The 18,953-nt window shown below is 46.3% G+C and overlaps 1 protein-coding gene across 1 annotated transcript in view; it reads left to right on the forward strand.

The window, feature by feature from the left end:
• The window catches only part of zfhx4 (zinc finger homeobox 4), a 124,314-nt gene that overhangs the window by 29,355 nt on the left and 76,006 nt on the right, over positions 1-18,953 (forward strand). Inside the window, exons 2-6 of the mRNA XM_083778823.1 lie at positions 3,398-3,919; positions 4,660-6,793; positions 8,047-8,292; positions 9,243-9,543; positions 13,066-13,619. Coding sequence (XP_083634949.1) covers positions 3,444-3,919; positions 4,660-6,793; positions 8,047-8,292; positions 9,243-9,543; positions 13,066-13,619 — 3,711 coding nt within the window. The 5' untranslated portion in view covers positions 3,398-3,443. The remainder of the gene's footprint in view (positions 1-3,397; positions 3,920-4,659; positions 6,794-8,046; positions 8,293-9,242; positions 9,544-13,065; positions 13,620-18,953) is intronic.

The following is an 18,953-nucleotide window of genomic DNA, read 5'->3' on the forward strand; positions in this document are numbered from 1 at the left end:
ACGAAATGAAATGATTGACTGGTAGGAGGGCCATGTAGTTCTCTAGCACATTGTGTGTGTGTGTGTGTGTGTGTGTGTGTGTGTGTGTGTGTGTGTGTGTGTGTGTGTGTGTGTGCTCTCCAAGAGATTGAAGTAGTGAAGGGGTTGAGAGATGGGCAGCAACCCAGGATTGATAACATCTCACTGGTATTCCAAACATCATTCCTCATGGCAGCTTGCCCTCTCTCTCTGTCTCTCTGTCTCTCTCTCTCTCTCTCTCTCTCGCTCTCTCATTTAATTCTTTTCTGAAAATGCACTCATTTTCTGAAAGTGCACCCGGTTTCTTGAATAGAATTTGTGATCTGCAAACATCATCCTTTTTAGCAAGACTTAAAACCAGTCTTACACCTTTTGTGATATCAGTGGGTTAATCGCTGCTAATCCATGCAGCTCCTCCTGAGCTGAAACAACAGGTCCAAATGGGTTCACCCAAAACACACAAGTCCACCTTTACCCTTCAAACAGTCCATGCTACCTTGACAGCAGCAGCATTAGCGATAGCGGCCATGCTTCTGTGTGTTCGATGATGATGAAACATTGTATGTCCAAAACGGCTCCCATTTTGTTATTATTAAAAAAAAACATTGTGACTGGTTGCGGGCCAGTTAAAAGGTTAACGGGAATGTGTGTCACTAGCCGTTTATAACTCAATATCCCAGATTAATCGGAATTAAGCCTTTTTTTCCCCATAAAATGTGAACTGCATATAAATGGAATAAATCACTAGGATATTATAATCTACGATTTTTCCTCATACAGTATTTTACAATATCTAATAAAACAAATTGAAGAGGGGAAAACAACATACAGGATTAGACATGGATCTAATACCAATACATGTTTTAGACCCCATTTGAACTATACCCACACATAGCACTGCTACTTTATTTATTGATATGACGCCAACATGTAGTGTTGGCCCTCCTCACCGTAAGGAAAGCAAACAAACTGGACTCTGCAGCAGAGGTGCACCTGCTGCCAGCCGCCTCATTTCATAGCGCTGAGGTATTTTACAACCGTTTCTGGCAATAACCCTTTTAAACGGCACACAGCATGGTTGATCACCAGTGTTAATTTAACTCGGTCCATTATTCTTACGTTTTATTAAACACTTTCCCTGACAGAGATGGGGAGAAGGTCTTATTTGTGCAACAGTGGCATAAAGTTAACTTAACCCATTTAGACCTGAGACCGATTCTAAAAAAGAAAAAACGTCTAAATCCAAACAGTTTTCTGAAAAACCTTATGTTTCTATGTGCTCAACCATTTTTAATGTCAAGGACCCGCTTTTTACTCTGATACAATTATTTAACCGCTTTTGTTACTACAGTAGTTACATTGGACATTTAGATTATTACTACATAATCACATAAATCACTATTAATGAAAATGTATTCATTTTTCCAAATCAGTCGATCTGTGAGATGGTAGATCAGGCTTAAGTGGTTAATGATCAATAATTATAGTCCTATAGTACATGACACATAAATTGGCTAATATCTTTGTACCTTTTTTTTCTTTTAAAATAGTAGTATTTGACACAGGGGTGAAAAATGGGTTACAAAATGGTGGAATAAAAACATATATATATATATATTAAAAAAAATAGTATTTGTAAACTGTGGTATTGCTACTTTTTAGTACTCCACAACAACTAGCTGCCTTTGTTGTTGTTGCCAAGGGTCTTCTCGCTCTCGGGGGTCAGCATAGGGAGAAGATTTAGAGAAAACTTTTGTCCAAAGATGAGTTTTTATTAATTCTGTGGCGGTTGAACCGGTGAGTCTGTCAGCTTTAAGACAAAGACCTGAGTGGGGGCTTTTCTTTCTCTCTCTCTCTGCCAGTATGATATTGGATTTCTCCCTCTACTCTTCAAAAGTTGTCATGGCACTGGCCTGCTTATCTCCTCAGCGGTGCGCGATTGCAAACAGACACGGAAAAGGTAGACAATAGTCCTGTGTTATTTGATTGCATTAAAGTTACGGCTTAGGAATGTGTGTGTGTGTGTGTGTGTGTGTGTGTGTGTGTGAGAGAGTGAGGGAGACAGCCTGATTGGAATGAGGTTTTTTTTCGAGACGTGTGTGTGTGTGTGTGTTTCTGAGATGGGGGTGTGTTTTTCTTATTCTTTTTTTCATTCACATGGATTTAAAGTTCACAGCCGCCATGACTGATTTCACTCATTTGGAATCCATAGAAGCCAGCATGTCTTCTATGGAAGTTTCTATGGAAGCTACAAGCTTGTAGATCAGCTATTTTCGGTTATTAGTTATTAGAAATCACACCCGTGTGAAGTGAGGGGCGGTCTTATCGTTGTACATCATCATCATTTGAAACATCATCAGAAACGTAACGTAAATTCTCCATTCATTGTCGAGGGGAATTTAGTGTATAAATAGCCGATTTTCTCGTCCACATATGACGTAAATTCTCCATTCATTGTCAATGGCATTTAATGTTCGTGTACAAAAATCTACACTTGAGCGACTCCTCAAAAAGTATTTGAAGTTGTCAAATTAGCGATAGATTAAACTCCAGAAACACTAATGATCTCGGATGATTCATATTAATAAGCAATGGTTAAAGCCTTCAATCTGAAATGTCTTCGACTGTGTTGGCTGTATGTATAGAACAGCAAGAACACCGCTTTAGAACGATTATACCTAAACAACATCATAGCTCTACAGACCTGTGCTAATTATTTAGGGCACTGAGCACTAGTGTGGGGGAGAGGCTCCTTTCATGCCGTTTCACAAAACGCAGATCAGAACTTAATCTGAAAAAATGCTTCAATCACGATATTTTATGTTACTTTATTACATGTTTCTTCACGAGTTCATTACTGCATAGTTCATAGAGCCAGACCCATAATGTATATGGGTTTGGATGATAAGATATATGGGTATTTGTATTTGATCAGATTGGTAGGTATCGGTAATTATGCAGGCGTGTGTCGAGTTGAAGAGAAGACTTCCGCACACTCGACTTACTTAACAGCAGGTGACGAAGCAGCAAACGTGTAGGAGAAGGAGGGAGACCCGCACGCTGCCGCTTGCTGTTTCAAGAGCTCTTTATTTAATGTCAAGGTGCAACGCTTCGGTCCTCAGGCCTTCCTCAGGCCTTCCTCAGGCAGATGCCTGAGAAAGCCCAAGCCACTCGAGCTGACGTTTTGGGTTGTCAAAATAGTTACAAAAATAACAACCCAACGTTTAACCAAGCTTTACAACGTGTTGCGACATGTCCCCAGTTATTTGGGGACCGCCTTGCAATATCCTACAAGTTGTCGTGAATGGCCATCCTGACTATGACTAACCTCCTGTCTTGTTTGTTTCTGTGCTTGTTCCCTCCGTCCTCCTCCACGCAGGTCCCTGTTAGGCTGGATGAGATGAGAGCCCTATGTAGCCGTCGCCATGGCAACCTGTGACTCTCCCCATATGGTGTCGTCACGGCAGCAGGAACATGGTGGCCAGAAGCTGGACGCTGTTGCCGAGGACAACTCCGCCGTCGCCATGGAGACCAGTGTCGCCAACAACAATAACCATAACGACAACAGCGCTGCGGCCGGCAGCAACAGCAGCAGCAACAACAACCGATCGTCTCCAGTCGCCGCCGGAGAGTCGGAGTCGAAGGTCTGCGGGGGCGAGCCCGCCGCGGTCCCCTTGAGGCCCGGCGCCGCTAGCCCCGCCACCGCTGGTGTCGGTGCTAGTGCAACAACCAGCGTCCCTGCCGGCGAGCAGGGCCGGAGAGAAAGCTTTACTACCGGCAACGCCAACGGGAGCGTTGTCGGGACTTTACAAGGAGGAGCGGCGCTGGGCACGGACTGCTCCGCCCCCGCCACCTCTCCCGTGGCGCCTGCCAAGGAGATCCCCTGCAACGAATGTTCTAGGTCAGTACGACTCAACCAGTGGCCCCCCAATGTACACATTTTACATTCAGTACGACTCAACCAGTGGCCCCCCAATGTACACATTTTACATTCAGTACGACTCAACCAGTGGCCCCCCAATGTACACATTTTACATTCCAAAGTAAAAAGAAACAACAATTGCCTCAGCAAAGAAATAGTTGTAATGCCTTCGTTCAAACAGCTATTTTTATAAACTAGGCAGGGCCTATTCAGCAATGCATTTCGAGCACAAAATGTATTACATTACTTTTCTGTGGCAAGAATAAATGTAAAAAATAATGACTGTTGGTTGTACAACAGTGGCATCTGTATGAATGTTTTTTCTCTTCACAACCTAAACTAGTTAACGGGTGATTAACTATTAATTTTGTTAGCCTAACACATTTCTTATCGGTTACCAGTTAAACAGATGTACCATGTAACTTTCGTGTTCCACCCTGAATTTGAACCTGGGTCTCCTGACTCGCGCTGACATTTTTCGTTCAAGTCAAAATTTTTGTCAAACCAGAAACAGTATTGTGTCAAATGTCTCAATAGAAGAGCAGGGAGACCACATTTATTTATATTTATATTATATATTCTGCTATACAGATTGGACAAAAATGACATAATAGAGCTTTAACCGTGAAATTTAGTTGTGTTGTCACAGACTTGTGGCCCCCGATCTGAAGTCACGTTTCAGTTGTGTCTAATCCAGTCGAATGCCTCTGCCGTTCCAGGTCCTTCTCCAGTTTACAGAAGTACATGGAGCACCACTGCCCCAACGCCCGCCTGCCGAGCACTGCGGGGGGCGGGCGCGGAGAGGACGACGAGGACGACATGCTGGCGATGGGCGCGGTGGGCGGCGAGGAGCGCGACGGCGCCGACGCGGAGGCGAACAGCGAGATGGAGGAGGAGGAGGAGGAGGAGGAGGAGGAAGAGGACAGCGACGTGGAGAACCTGTGCGGCGAGATCGTCTACCAGCCCGACGGCTCGGCCTTCATCCTGGAGGACACCAAAGAGCAGCGCGGCGCCGGCAGCCAGGGGGCGGGAGGGCTCGCCTCGGCCCTACAGTTCCGGGGCCTGTTGTCTCCCCAAGCCTTTCCCACCGCCAACGCCCAGGGGCCTGCCAGCGGCCAGAGCCCCCGGGGAGGGGGGGAGCGGGCCGCGGAGCAGCCCGCTGCACCCATGTCCTTCTACCCCCAGATCATCAACACCTTCCACATTGCCTCGTCCCTGGGGAACAACAAATCCCTGGTGGCTGACCACCCCTCCTTCCCAAATACCTCAGCTGGGGGGCTGGTGGGCGCCGCCAGGCCCGTGTTGCACACTTTCCGCGTGTACGACCTCCGCCACAAGACAGAGAAGGACTATCTGACGGCGGACGGCGCGGCCAAAAACTCCTGTGTGTCCAAAGATGTCCCCAACAATGTGGACCTGTCCAAGTTCGAGGGCTGCGTGGCCGACGGGCGGCGCAAGCCCGTGCTGATGTGTTTCCTGTGCAAGCTGTCGTTCGGCTACAGCCGCTCGTTCGTGACGCACGCCGTGCACGACCACCGCATGACCCTGAACGAGCAGGAGCAGAAGCTGCTGAGCAACAAGCACGTCTCCGCCATCATCCAGGGCATTGGCAAGGACAAAGAACCTCTTATAAGCTTTCTGGAACCAAAAAAATCCCCCAACTCCGTGTTGCCCCACTACCCCGCACCCGCGAACTTCCTGGGGCCCGATCCCGGGCTCCGCGGCCTGTGGAACGCTTTCCACAGCGGCGGCGGTGGGGAGAACGCCGAATCCCTCCAGGCGGGGTTTGCCTTCCTGAAGGGCAGTGCCAGCAGCAGCAGCTCCTCCAACGACCAAATCCCCAGAACCCAACCCATGCCAAAGGCCGAGATCAACCCAAACTTCAGTGGAGGAGGGGCCGCCGGTGAACGCAGGACCCCTAGCGGGAGTTCTGCTGCCGCCGGTGTAGAGGTCCGCGACGCCGCGACTGACTGCAAGGGCCACGTGAGGGACACACGCACTTTGCATCCCAACGGGCCCGACCTCGGCCAGTACGCCGCCGTCAAGCGGGAGCCCGGCGCCGCGGGAGGAGAGTGCCCGGAGCGGGACGACGACGACGACGCGTTCTCCAACGGAGGTGGCATGGAGACGGAGGAGGAGGAGGTGGCGCGCGCCATGGGCATGAGCATGCCGACGGCGGCGAGCCAGCGGGCCAACAGCACCAGTAGCAAAGATTTCCCTCTCTTAAACCAAAGCATTTCCCCCCTCCTGTCCAACAGCGTGCTGAAGTACAACAGCGACGGCGGCAAAGGCCTCGCCTCCTCCGCCTCCCTGGCCGCAGCGTGCGAGGAGCTGGAGCTGGAGAAGGGCCTGGCGGCGGCGGCCAGGGACCGCGAGAGCAGCAACGACTCGGCCAGCGACGCCCTGGGCGGACGCGACGACGGCTCCTCCCCGCCCCTCTCCCACCACCCCCTCGACATGATGATCATGCGTGGCAGAGACGACGAGAGCCCGGGGCCTCTGCACCACCAGCACGGCGTCAACCCCGGCACCCCGGGGACCCCCGGAACCCCGGGTCCCGGCGAGGGGTCCCCCGGCAGCGGGGTGGAGTGCCCCAAGTGCGACACCGTCCTGGGGTCCTCGCGGTCCCTGGGCGGCCACATGACCATGATGCACTCGCGGAACTCCTGCAAGACGCTCAAGTGTCCCAAGTGCAACTGGCACTACAAGTACCAGCAGACACTGGACGCCCACATGAAGGAGAAGCACCCCGAGTCGGGCGGCTCGTGCGCGTACTGCCGCACGGGCCAGCCACACCCACGCCTGGCCAGGGGAGAGAGTTATACCTGTGGATACAAGCCCTTCCGCTGTGAGGTCTGTCCATGCTGTTCCATTCTGTGTTCTTAGATTAGACCATTAGTGTCACATTAAACATGCTTCGTCCGAAGGTGTTTATCACCTGGAAAAAAGGTTTACTGAAAGGTTATCATCTAAGCACAGGACTATCATTATCTAGGAAAATATTATGGGTGTTTTGTTGATTTGGCACTGAACATTTTGGTTATTAGTAATAGTTCCATTACTTGATTCTGATTGTCTAAGTCCCATTGTTAAATACTTTTGTTTTTCCTATGGCAAGGTAGGAGGAATGCATATATATTGTATATATATATATATATATATATATATATATATATTCTTATTTATTTTTTTACGAGAAATATGCGTCCCAGAAGATAGACTCATACGCCCACACACCCATCCCTAATTTGGTCATCAAGCCAATCCCAAATTCTATACGTATGTGCACGTTTTAGAAATCTCTAACCAATTCACATTTGCATAGCGACGTCCTCGTTTGTGCAGGCATTCGCATGAACTACTTTCTTGATTCTTGTGGTGAAATGGTTTTTGGGATATATCTATGATTTGTCATATTGCCAACCGTTTTACAAAAGCAATAATTCTCGATTATAGAACGGCTAAGAGGCGGGCCTTAACAATGCCCCCAAGCTGGTCTAAAGTCACCGCAAACCACAACCATGTGTGGCTTATTGCTTCATTATAAAACACTATAAACTGCATGTCGTCGCTGTCGGCTGGAAACCTTGTATGTCCAAAACCCTTACTTTTCAGGAAATGGAAAACTGTGTTCCAAATGTAGTTGGATAATTTTTCCATTCGTTTCATATATAATTTTTAAACCCACTTCACTTCACTTTCAAAATGTTTCAAAACTATCAAAAGTAGCACTCCTACAAGTTCACAACACATCGCTATCTGACACCTTGTGAGCTTGTGAGACTATTTTTTATAATTTTATGTGACGCGGAGCATTAATGCCCCCCCCAAAAAACGAAGCATTATGTTATAGTTTAGCTACTTAAAAATAGCAGATCTACAAGCTCATAGCGCGCGCGCTACGAGCTTGTAGGTCTGCTATTTTTGAAAAATCGTGGAAATGCGGCACAAATCTTTGAATATATATTTTTTCAGAAGACTTTTTTTATTTCGACGTCAGGCCTAAATGGATTAAACAAATATGAAATATGGTCATATGAGGTTTCTGGCCCCGCCAGCGAGGATGGGACTATTGTCGTCTTATATTATGGTTTGGTTATCACCAGGTGTGTAACTACTCCACCACCACCAAGGGCAACCTGAGCATCCACATGCAGTCCGACAAGCACCTCAACAACGTGCAGACGCTGCAGAACGGCGGCGTCAGCGTCGGCGAGCCCCAGTTCAACCACAACCACGTCAACCCCGCCGTTCCCAGCGCCAGCCTGGTGGTGGGCGGCGGGGGCTGCGGGCTTCTGCCCGGAGCGCCCTCGCCCTCCAAACCCAAACAGAAGCCCACTTGGCGCTGCGAGGTAATAATAAACAAAACACTCAGTGCATCATTGTAGCTGGCCCGAGATGAGTGGTGTCATTCCTATTGGCTCGCTGGCAGTGTGCGGCATCACAATGACTTGCTTTATTCCACCCCCTACATCACACACACACACACGCACACACAAACGTATTATATGTGCTTCTTTTACAGTAGTAACGGGGGGGGCGCCAGTAAATACTAAAACAAGCATTTTTCACACATTCCGACATGATGTGGAAGTACTGTAGCTATCTTCATTTAATCGCTCCTCCCTAATGCTCCCTAATAATATTCCATCATTTCACCATTCAGAAACCTGCCTACCAGCATCATATCGGTAGGCAGGTTTGGTCATTTTAATGTTGTATTTATTTATTTTCATTTGAGAAGAATGACTTTTACGCAATTGTGAAGCACTGTACATATCAATTAATCGACTTGATTTATTTTTTATTTTTTGTAATAATTGTGTAAAACCAAAGTGTGAATGCTTGTCTGTTTTTGATTGCTGGGTAGCAATTTTAAGATCTGGGTACACATAACGTGTAAGTATTAACCATCATTTCGCAATGTATTACCTTATTTCACTATAATTTTATGTTGTAAATTAAATTGAGTTTCAGCCACATTTTTGATCACCCAGGGAAAAAAATCACACCTGTGTGAAGTGAGGGGCGCTAATATATTTAAGTCTAACTCATGTTGATCAGGTGATGTAATGCTGATGTAAAACAAACATTGCCAACACAAACATTAAATGCCATTAACAATAAAGAGACAATATGACGTAATGAGGGACAATATTATGTACATTTTCCCTTCATTGTCAATGGCGTTTTTAAAACAAACATTGAACTAAAAACCAAAGTAGGGAAAACCACTTTAAGGGAGTGTTGCTATCGCGATGAATATAATGAGCGTTGTTGTCTTGGCGTCCTCCCTCGGCAGGTGTGCGACTACGAGACCAACGTGGCGAGGAACCTCCGCATCCACATGACCAGCGAGAAGCACATGCACAACATGATGCTGCTGCAGCAGAACATGAAGCAGATCCAGCACAGCCTGCACCTGGGCCTGGCCCCGGCCGAGGCCGAGCTCTACCAGTACTACCTGGCCCAGAACATGGGCCTGGCCGGCGTCAAGCTGGAGAACCCGGGCGGCGGGCCCGGGGGTCCCGATTGCTCCCAGATGATGATCAACCCGTTCCAGTTGGACCCTGGGACGGCTGCAGCGCTCGGCTCTGGACTCGGTGGGTCCCTTTATTGTATGACTTTGATTTTATTTAGGGTTCTTTTAATTATTAATAAGCTATCTTTTTTGCCTTTTTCTTCCTAGTGTGTTCTTCTGCTGTCTTTTAGATTTGGTGTTTGGGTTTGGTCATATTTCTTTGTGTTGTTGACTATCTTATTTATTTTATTTTGGAATTCTTTGTCTTCATGTTTTTGCACCTTGTCTTAGTCTTGTTTAAATGGTAAATGGTAAATGGTGCATTTATATAGCGCCTTTATCCAAGGCGCTTTACAGAGATTGTGCATTACATTCACCCATTCACACACACATTCATACACCGATGGCAGTGGAAACCATGCAAGGCACCAACTAGCACATCTGGAGCAATTAGGGGTTCAGTGTCTTGCTCAAGGACACTTCGACAGTAACTCTGGGGGAGCCCGGGTTCGAACTGGCAACCTTACGGTTACCATCCAGGCACTCTACCCCTGAGCCACCGCCGCCCCAAGACTGTTTATCAAATACAGTCTTTAGGCCTGCCTGTCCAGTCCACACTGTTACAAGTGATCACATCATATGTCTGTTCAGACAGTATCTGTATTGGTTGCTGTGGTAACCACGTACACTGTCGGCGCTGAGTACACGTACGTGCAAAGTGGTGCAGACAACGTGTCGTCACCCTGAGGTCACGCTGCAGATCTCCTCTGTGGCAGCAGACAGCAGCATCCTGATAGGATCAATGTTCCTTCACCTGGACAGAGGCAGTAGGCCATCAACCCCAAATGGGCTACCGGATGGCTAATTTAAAATAAAGGGAGGAAGAAGGCCGGTTGGAGAATGGTAGGCCAGTCTGGCGACCATAGATGAATGGTTTAGGCTATCCTGCCGGTGAAGCCAAAGGTCCGAGGTTGGAAGGTAAAATAGAACCTGAACCGATCTGGACCCCACTGAACATTATACAACATGGATCCGTGCGGGTCTCCGGCATTGATGTGCATTTTCATTGGGGTGGACGTGTTAAGGCCTCTATGACCACTGTCAGATACACAGACGTTAATGTTGACCATTATTTGATATCCCATTCGAGTGGCTAGACTGTCCAGACTCACTAATGTTTAAATTGATTTGAAATGCATTTCGAATCACCTGCCAATCTGGACATGGACTTGGTTTTGTTTGCGTTTATTCCTTGCAGTTCTGTATCTCATGCCACGTGGGAATTATTATTTTAATCCTTTTCCACCTGACCTTTCATGGTGGCCATTTTTGTCCCTTCTCTCTCGCACTCTCTCCTTCCCTTTTACTCCATTTCTTCCCTTACACTCCATTTCTTTCCTTTTACCTTGCAGCCACCTCCCTGGCTCTCTCCTCCCCGCCATCCAGAGCTTATCTGCTCTGTCAGATTGTCACCCCTGTCATTGTCTCCTTGCTCTGACCCCTCTCGCTGATTAAAACATGATTATGAGACACCGCATGAGAATTATTCTTAATCTCTCATTCGTAATTTTCTTAAGTCAGCTTAATCCATCCTCTCTCCCCTCCCCTGCACGCACGCACACACACTAACCCACCTTCCCTCACCCTGGAGAGCGATATCACGCACGCACGCGCGCGCACATGCACACGCGTCGCACACACACCTCATACAGTGACACACATGGCTCAAACTCTCTCTCTCACACATGCACTCATACAGCAGGAAGCGGATTCCCTGAGGAGAGAGCGAGAGATTTAACAATGACCCCGCAGTGTTGCACGCCCACTCCCTCCTCTCGCGTGGAGGTCACAGCCCAGCCAGGCACATGTCCTGCCTGTGATTTACTCTGATTCAGTAAATCTGCGCACAGCTTCCCATCGCGGTCACAAACACCCATAGGGTTTATAGTCTTCTCCAGCCAGTCTGTTGCCTCCCACCGTTTTCCAAACGCTTCCGTCATACAGTCTGTACGGCGGAGGCCCTAAAGAACGACCCAGGTGCAAAGCGGATGTGCCGATTCAGTTTCGTCTTTGTGGTCGCGGGAAATGTGTCTCAGTGGAAGCACATCGTTGTTTATCTCCGTTTAGTCTTCTGTTAATTAACACCCTGCTTGATCATGACACGGCTTCACACAAAAGTATCAAAAGTAGATCTGCTACTTTATCTATTTTTGAATTTGTAAGTATAAATCAAGTATAAATCAAGGATGTAGTCAGATTGGCTGTAGATTGATCTACAGATACCACACGCACGTGCTCACGCATTCACGTACACACACACACACACACACACACACACACACACACACACACACACACACACACACACAAATACTCACTCACTCACACACACGCTCATTATAATTTGGTCATATTTAAAGTTATGACTAAAGTTATGATGATTAACACATGCCTGCTTTCTCTCTCCCCTCAGCCTTGTCATGGATTTACAGAGTGTGAAAGCTCTTGTGGTTGGGTTTTGATCACCAGATAGTAAAAACCACCACATGTCTCCTCTCTCTGTTTTTCTTTTTCCTCCTCTGTCACACCCACACCCAAACACACACACACACACACACACACACACAGGCACAGGCGCGCATCCTGCTCGTTAGTTATCCACTAATTGGTGGATTTGTACTTTGACTGTAAAAGAACAAAACCGCCAAAGAGGCTAGAAAACATGTAATAATTAAATCCTCTGTGTTGCAGTCAGATCCTGTGTCAACGCTATCTGGAGGGAGAATGAGAAGAGAGAGAGAGAAAAAAAAGGCGTGTTGAGCTTTGGTAACGTGCGCAGAGAGGGGAAAACATCAAACGAAGGAGTTAATTACAATTACATGAATGGCACATGTGTTTTTGTTCTTTGGGTAGGCGGCGGGGGGGGGGGGGGGGGGGTGCGGAAACAGAGGGATGTGTGTGTGACGTATCGATCACCGTTCTCGGCTTCTCCGTGTGTGTGTGAGAGAGAGAGAGAGAGAGAGAGAGCTTGCAGGCCCAAAACCATCTGTCCCACCCTCGCTGAGAGTGGTAATTAAAGCTATCTGATGAGCGAGTTAGCAAGCTGAAAAGAATGATTGTAATTGATCCTGATTCAATCCTATTAGCTTTTTCTTTTTTTGTTCTTCTTATATGCAAGGCTTTGTAGGCGATCTTGCAGTGCTCTGTTGAGGCTTTCTTTTTTTCTGGATCAAAACCTTTTGTGTGAGAGCGTGTACAGAGAACTCTGCTCACTGTTCGTATAATGAATAAGAAAGAGTCGTCCTGTTCTCCACGTCACCCTTATCCTGTGTTTTCAGTACTTGTGTGTCTCTCTATCATGTATAGTACATGCCTGCTGCTATGCTAATGCTCCTTATGTCTAACCCTGTACATACTGTAGCGGATGAAATTATGAATATGCTATTTTTAAATATGTAGATAACCTTTTGAAAGCATTTTATCTTTATTTCTTTTCCCCCTGGCTCCCCCCGCCATCCTTCTGGAAACGACGGCCCTTGCACAAAAACAAATCGTAACGATAACATCACAGTGATTCTGTCTCTCTCTCTCGCTCTCTCCGCAGTGAACAACGACCTCTCGGCCGAGCTCCGGCTGGCCGGCGGTCAGCTGATGGCCGACGACCTGTCCATGCTGGCCGGCGCTATGGGGGGCGGCGGCATGGGCATGGTCGCCTCGGACCCCTCTGCGCTGTCCTCGCTGTCTCCGCCCATCAGCGACCCGTCGCTGCGCCTCTACCAGTGCGCCGTGTGCAACCGCTACTCCGCCGACAGCCTGGAGGCGCTCAGCGCGCACGTGAGCGCCGAGCGCCTGCTGCCCGAGGAGGAGTGGCGCTGCGTGGCGGGCGACGTGTACCAGTGCAAGCTGTGCAGCTACAACACGCAGCTCAAGGCCAACTTCCAGCTGCACTGCAAGACGGACAAGCACATGCAGAAGCACCAGCTGGTGGCGCACATCAAGGAAGGGGGCAAGGCCAACCAGTGGAGGTTAAAGTGCGTGGCCATCGGCAACCCTGTGCACCTCAAGTGCAACGCCTGCGACTACTACAGCAACAGTGTGGATAAGCTGCGGCTGCACGCCACCAACCAGAGGCACGAGGCGGCCGTGCGCCTCTACAAGGTGAGGACGCACGCACACATTTGAGTTAGTTCATCTGTCGATCTGCGCGCGTAACGCATGCGTAATGGATCCAAACACTGATCAGAAGAAGGTTACGTTATTGACCAGATACAACTGGATGAATGAGCACGCAGAAATTGATGACTTATTTACAATACAGAAAGTGACTGATTGATTACTACTCAAGGATATAGAAAACATAATGTCTTCTCCAGATAGACACTAGCTGCCTATGATAGCTGAGATGGAACAGCCGATTGTTTTTGCCTTTTGCAATCCTCCCATTTGCAGACCACGGAGCACAAGTTTGTGTACGTCGCCCGGACTCCCAAACACAAGGACAATACGTTAATATGTTCTACAAAAGGCTGATATAAGTGTTCATATACAGATCAAATGCGTAGCCTATTAAAAAAAATAGTAACAGTTTTTCTAGATTCATTAATGAACACAATATCTGGGATATTTGGATTATCCTGCAATGACTTGACACACAGTGACAGCATGGCTTATCTAGCCCAGAGATCCTCGGTTTTCCCCATGTGAGTCACCCTGTTCATTTGGCGTGCAGCTCAAATGTCTCTACCTGAAAGAAATGGGAGATTATCTCGGTCAGGACCGGTTATGACTGGCCGTATCCAAGTCACCCATCTTAGAGGTGTCAGTGGAACTTGAGACCAAATCATCTTTGTCTTACTTAACTGATTCACGTGCGGTCACACTTAAACATGAAAAGGTGTTTGGTCAAAGTGGGGACCCCTAGGGTTCATTGAGGGGATTCCAAATGGACCTTTACAGGTGTGTAACTCTGAGAGTCTCAGAGTTATGGCGGTATTTGAAATGAAAACATTTTGACATCCACTAAGAATTCCCGTCCTGCAATATGGCATCTCTTTCTCCGGGCTTGTTTCCACACTACTTATTTCAGTTGATTTAGGTCATGAGATGTCGTTGTGAGTATTAAGGAGATGATGCTACATTTCCACGGACCTGACCTGTACAATCAAGTGCATTACCTTAACGAGGAGTTCCTTATACCGCTAGTGTGTGTGTGTGTGTGTGTGTGTGTGTGTGTGTGTGTGTGTGTGTGTGTGTGTGTGTGTGTGTGTGTGTGTGTGTGTGTGTGTGTGTGTGTGTGTGTGTGTGTGTGTGTGTGTGTGTGTGTGTGTGTGTGTGTGTGTGTGTGTGTGTGTGTGTGTGTGTGTGTGTGTGTGCGCGCGCGTTCCCATGTTTGTATGTATGAAATCCCTCTTGACAGTGGAAACATCAGTGATGAGATGATTAAAAATTAATTATTATATTAATAAATTAAAATTTATACCAAGCCTCCAAAGTCTGTATTCCCTTAAAGCTGTAGTCTACGGTTGTTCCTTAATCAATATTTGATAGCATCTCTGCTGTACAGTACAGTGTTACACAAAGTGCAGACCCTCTGAAAACGTGGTGGGCACTGGGCAACCTCTTTGGGCACGAGATCACTTAGATCTTCTCCAAGGCTGGCACAGTGCCAGGAGTGTGTGTAACGGGCCTGTCGGCCACACCCATCACTTTTGCATGCCCTGCACCCAAAATGTCCATCCTTGCATGTCAATTATCACCGTGAGAATTGCCAAATTGATTTTATTTACTTATTTCTGTCTTCTAATTAGAATAACACAAACATACACTAAGTCAGCAGTTTAATAATGATACAACCTCAAAGAGAATAAGTTAATGTAATTATTGTGAATAAATTATGACTATCTTGAGAGTGTTGTACACATAATCATTTAAAGAAAATCATTTATAAGACTTCTAAAGCTGTAGAGCTCATGATCCCGTTTCATATTCATATACAACAGAAATGGAGGTTATGCAATAACCTACGCATTTGGAGAGCATCTCTGGATTAGCATCAGAGATGCTCTCCAAATGCATATTCTGAACAAATAGCTGATTAAAATAAAACAGATTAATACATTGCACAAGGTATCTAAGCATGTGATACTGGATTTCAATATGAAACGTAACAAACATTTTAAATAAAAAATCAAAATCAAAAAGAGTTTACAAAAATAATATCTCCTGTGTTGATTCAACCTGGGCCCCTCCTCTGACGTGATTTGTTGGGGCTCACATTCAAACTAGCAGGTCTGATTAGATTGCAGAAGATATGAATAGTTGTTGTATTGTTTTTGTCAGACTTTTCAAATTGCTCTACAGTCGACCAAAAAGTCCACCCAGATGGACTGGTTGATGCCGGTAAGACCAAATACCTTGATCCATACGACGAGAATATAATAATTATTATAATAATAATTTCCCTTCTTTTTTATGTTTCAAAACATTTCAAAGATAGCAAAAATAGCAGATCTTCAAGCTTGTAGATTGTGGATTGATTGTATAGATTGGCTGAAGCTATACCAGAAAAAGACAACATAATTCGCAAAGAGTCTTAACAGGACATATCTATCATCTATAGGACTTTCTTAGTTGGACGTATAGATTGACTAGCTTTGCAGACCCCCGGCAACAGCAATCATCTCTGGTTGCTATGGGTTTGTTAAATATAGAGCAAGCTACTCAAATGGTCTCCTAAAATATTAACATATATCTGAATCTTTGGTCTTAATTTGTTGTATGGCATATGGATTCAACAATATTCTCCTGGCTACTATCATGTTACTTCTGCAGGTCCTCATTAGCAATAAGAATACATGAGCTGGAATAGAGATAGCCTAAAAACTAAGCACAGATAGCCTTTGAAAATTGTGATCATTGATTTGAAAATCTATGCAATCACACTAGAATGTTTACATAGAAGAAACGGCCTTAAGATACTGTATTCATGGAGTAGCATAGGAAACATATACAGCATTCCTATTCTAGGGGTGAACATTCGCCAAAAATAGTCTACGAGCTACAATTTAGGCATTTAGCAGACGCTCTTACCAGAGCGACTTACATAAGTATGGTAAACGCATACATCAAATGCAGAGAGACAGTGTAGCGCCTCAGTACAACTATAGGATCACAGCTAAACCAAGAACCTGGCATCAGTCTAAATATACTGTCAAAAATAATAATAATCTGTACATTGAAACTAAAGAATACCGGGTAAACAAATGATAATTTTTTTAACATTGCGGGCAAGAACAAAACAATCCTAAATTACAAAAACTTCAAGGAACATGACCAAGGCTGGCTTGTAGATTGGCTATTTTTGGCAAAGACATTTGGTGTACCGTTGGGAGAAGAAAGATCGTACCAAGTGCAGTTGCACCTCTGTCTTAAGTGGTCAAAGGAGCATGGCGTAATCCAGTCAACAATATGACGGTCACGAGGCAAAACGAGAGATTGATGTTGATCAGGAGGAATGTGGTGATTTAACACCAGTACACCCTGTACAGTCCATACTGACCTTCCTGTGTGTATGTGTGTGCGTGCGTGTGCGTGCGAGCGCGCCATGCACATTTCAGACCTGTGAGCAACTTTTGGCAAGTTCTTTCAAAGTTGATTAATTACCAACACAACTGCCAGATACGTTGTGTGCTCGCTGAAACATTGGCAGCCATTTAGTAATACAAAGAAACCCTTTTATTATATTATTTTCAAAATTAAAAATAAATAAATAAGTACAGTCCAAGCCAGCCCCCCCCCCCCAGGAGGACAATCACCGCAGAGAAAACACAACATGGAGGCGGTCTGTCTGAATATATCTCTCATGTAATCCTTTCTCGTTTAGTTGCCGAGCAGAGATGAATAGCGGGGAGGATCCTGCAAGGCGTGCACACGCGCCAATGAAAGAGAGAGAGAGTGAGAGAGAGAGAGAGAGAGAGAGAGAGAGGAAGAGAGGGGGACGGAGGGAGGGAGGGAGAGAGAGAGAGAGGGAGGGAGGGAAAGAGAGAGACAGAGAGAGGGAAAAAGAGAGGGAGGCTGATCCAGCCGAAATGGCAGGAGAGGGTCATCCCGATGCCCGCCCGGTGCACCCATCCACCCCGCGCCCCCGCCCGTTCACCTACCCCATAGCCCTCCACCAAATGTGTTTCACAGATGACGCTTTTAAAGCCTCTGGCAGCAGGCCCACTATTTTACCCTTGGACATGTGGTTGTAAAAGAGAGAGAGAGAGAGCGCATAGAGCAAGCGAAGAAGGGGAGGGAAGTAAAATGTTGTCGGGCAGAAACCTCTTATCTCCGTATTTTACCTTTTATATTATATATATTTATTAAGTCATGATAATAGCCGATCTACAAGCTTGAAACGCCTTGCATCGTGATACGTTTTAAGCTTTTTGCCGTTTTTGAATTTGAATCCTGAAAAGTATAACCGCTTTGGACGTAATAACGCTTCCACCCGACAGCACGGAAAAGGAAGGAAGGAAGGAAATAAAGGGGAAGAAATGTCCTTTTTTCCTTATTTGAACACAAAAACACCTCTCTCCTTTTTATGTCTGGGTGGAGGTGAAAGACACACGGGGGCATGCGGAGGGAGGTTGGCCTCGTGCAACAAAAGGAGCCGAGGAAGGCTTGACGACTTCACCATCTGGGCTTTTTTGGAAAACACAGAATATCTTTATGGCATGGGAAATCATTTGAAGATTCAAAAACAAAAAGCATATTCAGGAGATTTTTTTATGGGCCGCTTTGTGAAGCGGACGACGGGAGTAGTTCTGAGGGGAAATTGAAGGGCTTTTTTTCTCTGGGCCTTTGAAAGGGAGAAGATGACATTAGCAGCAAGTCATCCCATGTCACAGCCACAGCAGGTGGGCACACAATAGACCTTATATGGGGATGGTGGAAGGTCACCATCTCACTGCTGGATTGGTTGAGAACGATTTGTGATGGTCTGCTTGGTTTGCTTGGTGTGTGTGTGTGCATGTGTGCATGTGTGCGTGCGTGCGTGCGGGATGGGATAATAAGAAAGTTTCATCTCACGATTAATATTGTAGCCAAAATAATTTCTGTTATATTATCACTATTATCTAAATAGGCTTAAAACCTTTGTTAACCACTTGCAAGTGGTTCAAGTAACCTACAGTGCCAACTATGACCCAGATGGACGATTTCTCAATACATTGAGTGTTTTTTTAACGATAAACCTAATGACCATTATCGTCCCATCCCTGTGCGTGCGTGTGTGTGCGCTCGTGCATTTGCGTGCGTGTGCGTTAGTGTGAATGCTGTGTGTATTTTGTACATTTTCTCTCTCCATATAGTGTATGTAGATTGTTTTGAGAAGAACGCAGTGGGCAGCTCTCTACCTCAGTGGCATCAACTCAACCGTTCAGTGCAAATAACCTCCGTCCTGCAGAAGCTTTATGAAAATACATTTGACTGTAACTGACTTCATATTGT

Source organism: Protomyctophum parallelum, assembly GCF_964188405.1.
Source record: "Protomyctophum parallelum genome assembly, chromosome: 12".
In the NCBI taxonomy this organism is placed as follows: Eukaryota; Metazoa; Chordata; class Actinopteri; order Myctophiformes; family Myctophidae; genus Protomyctophum; species Protomyctophum parallelum.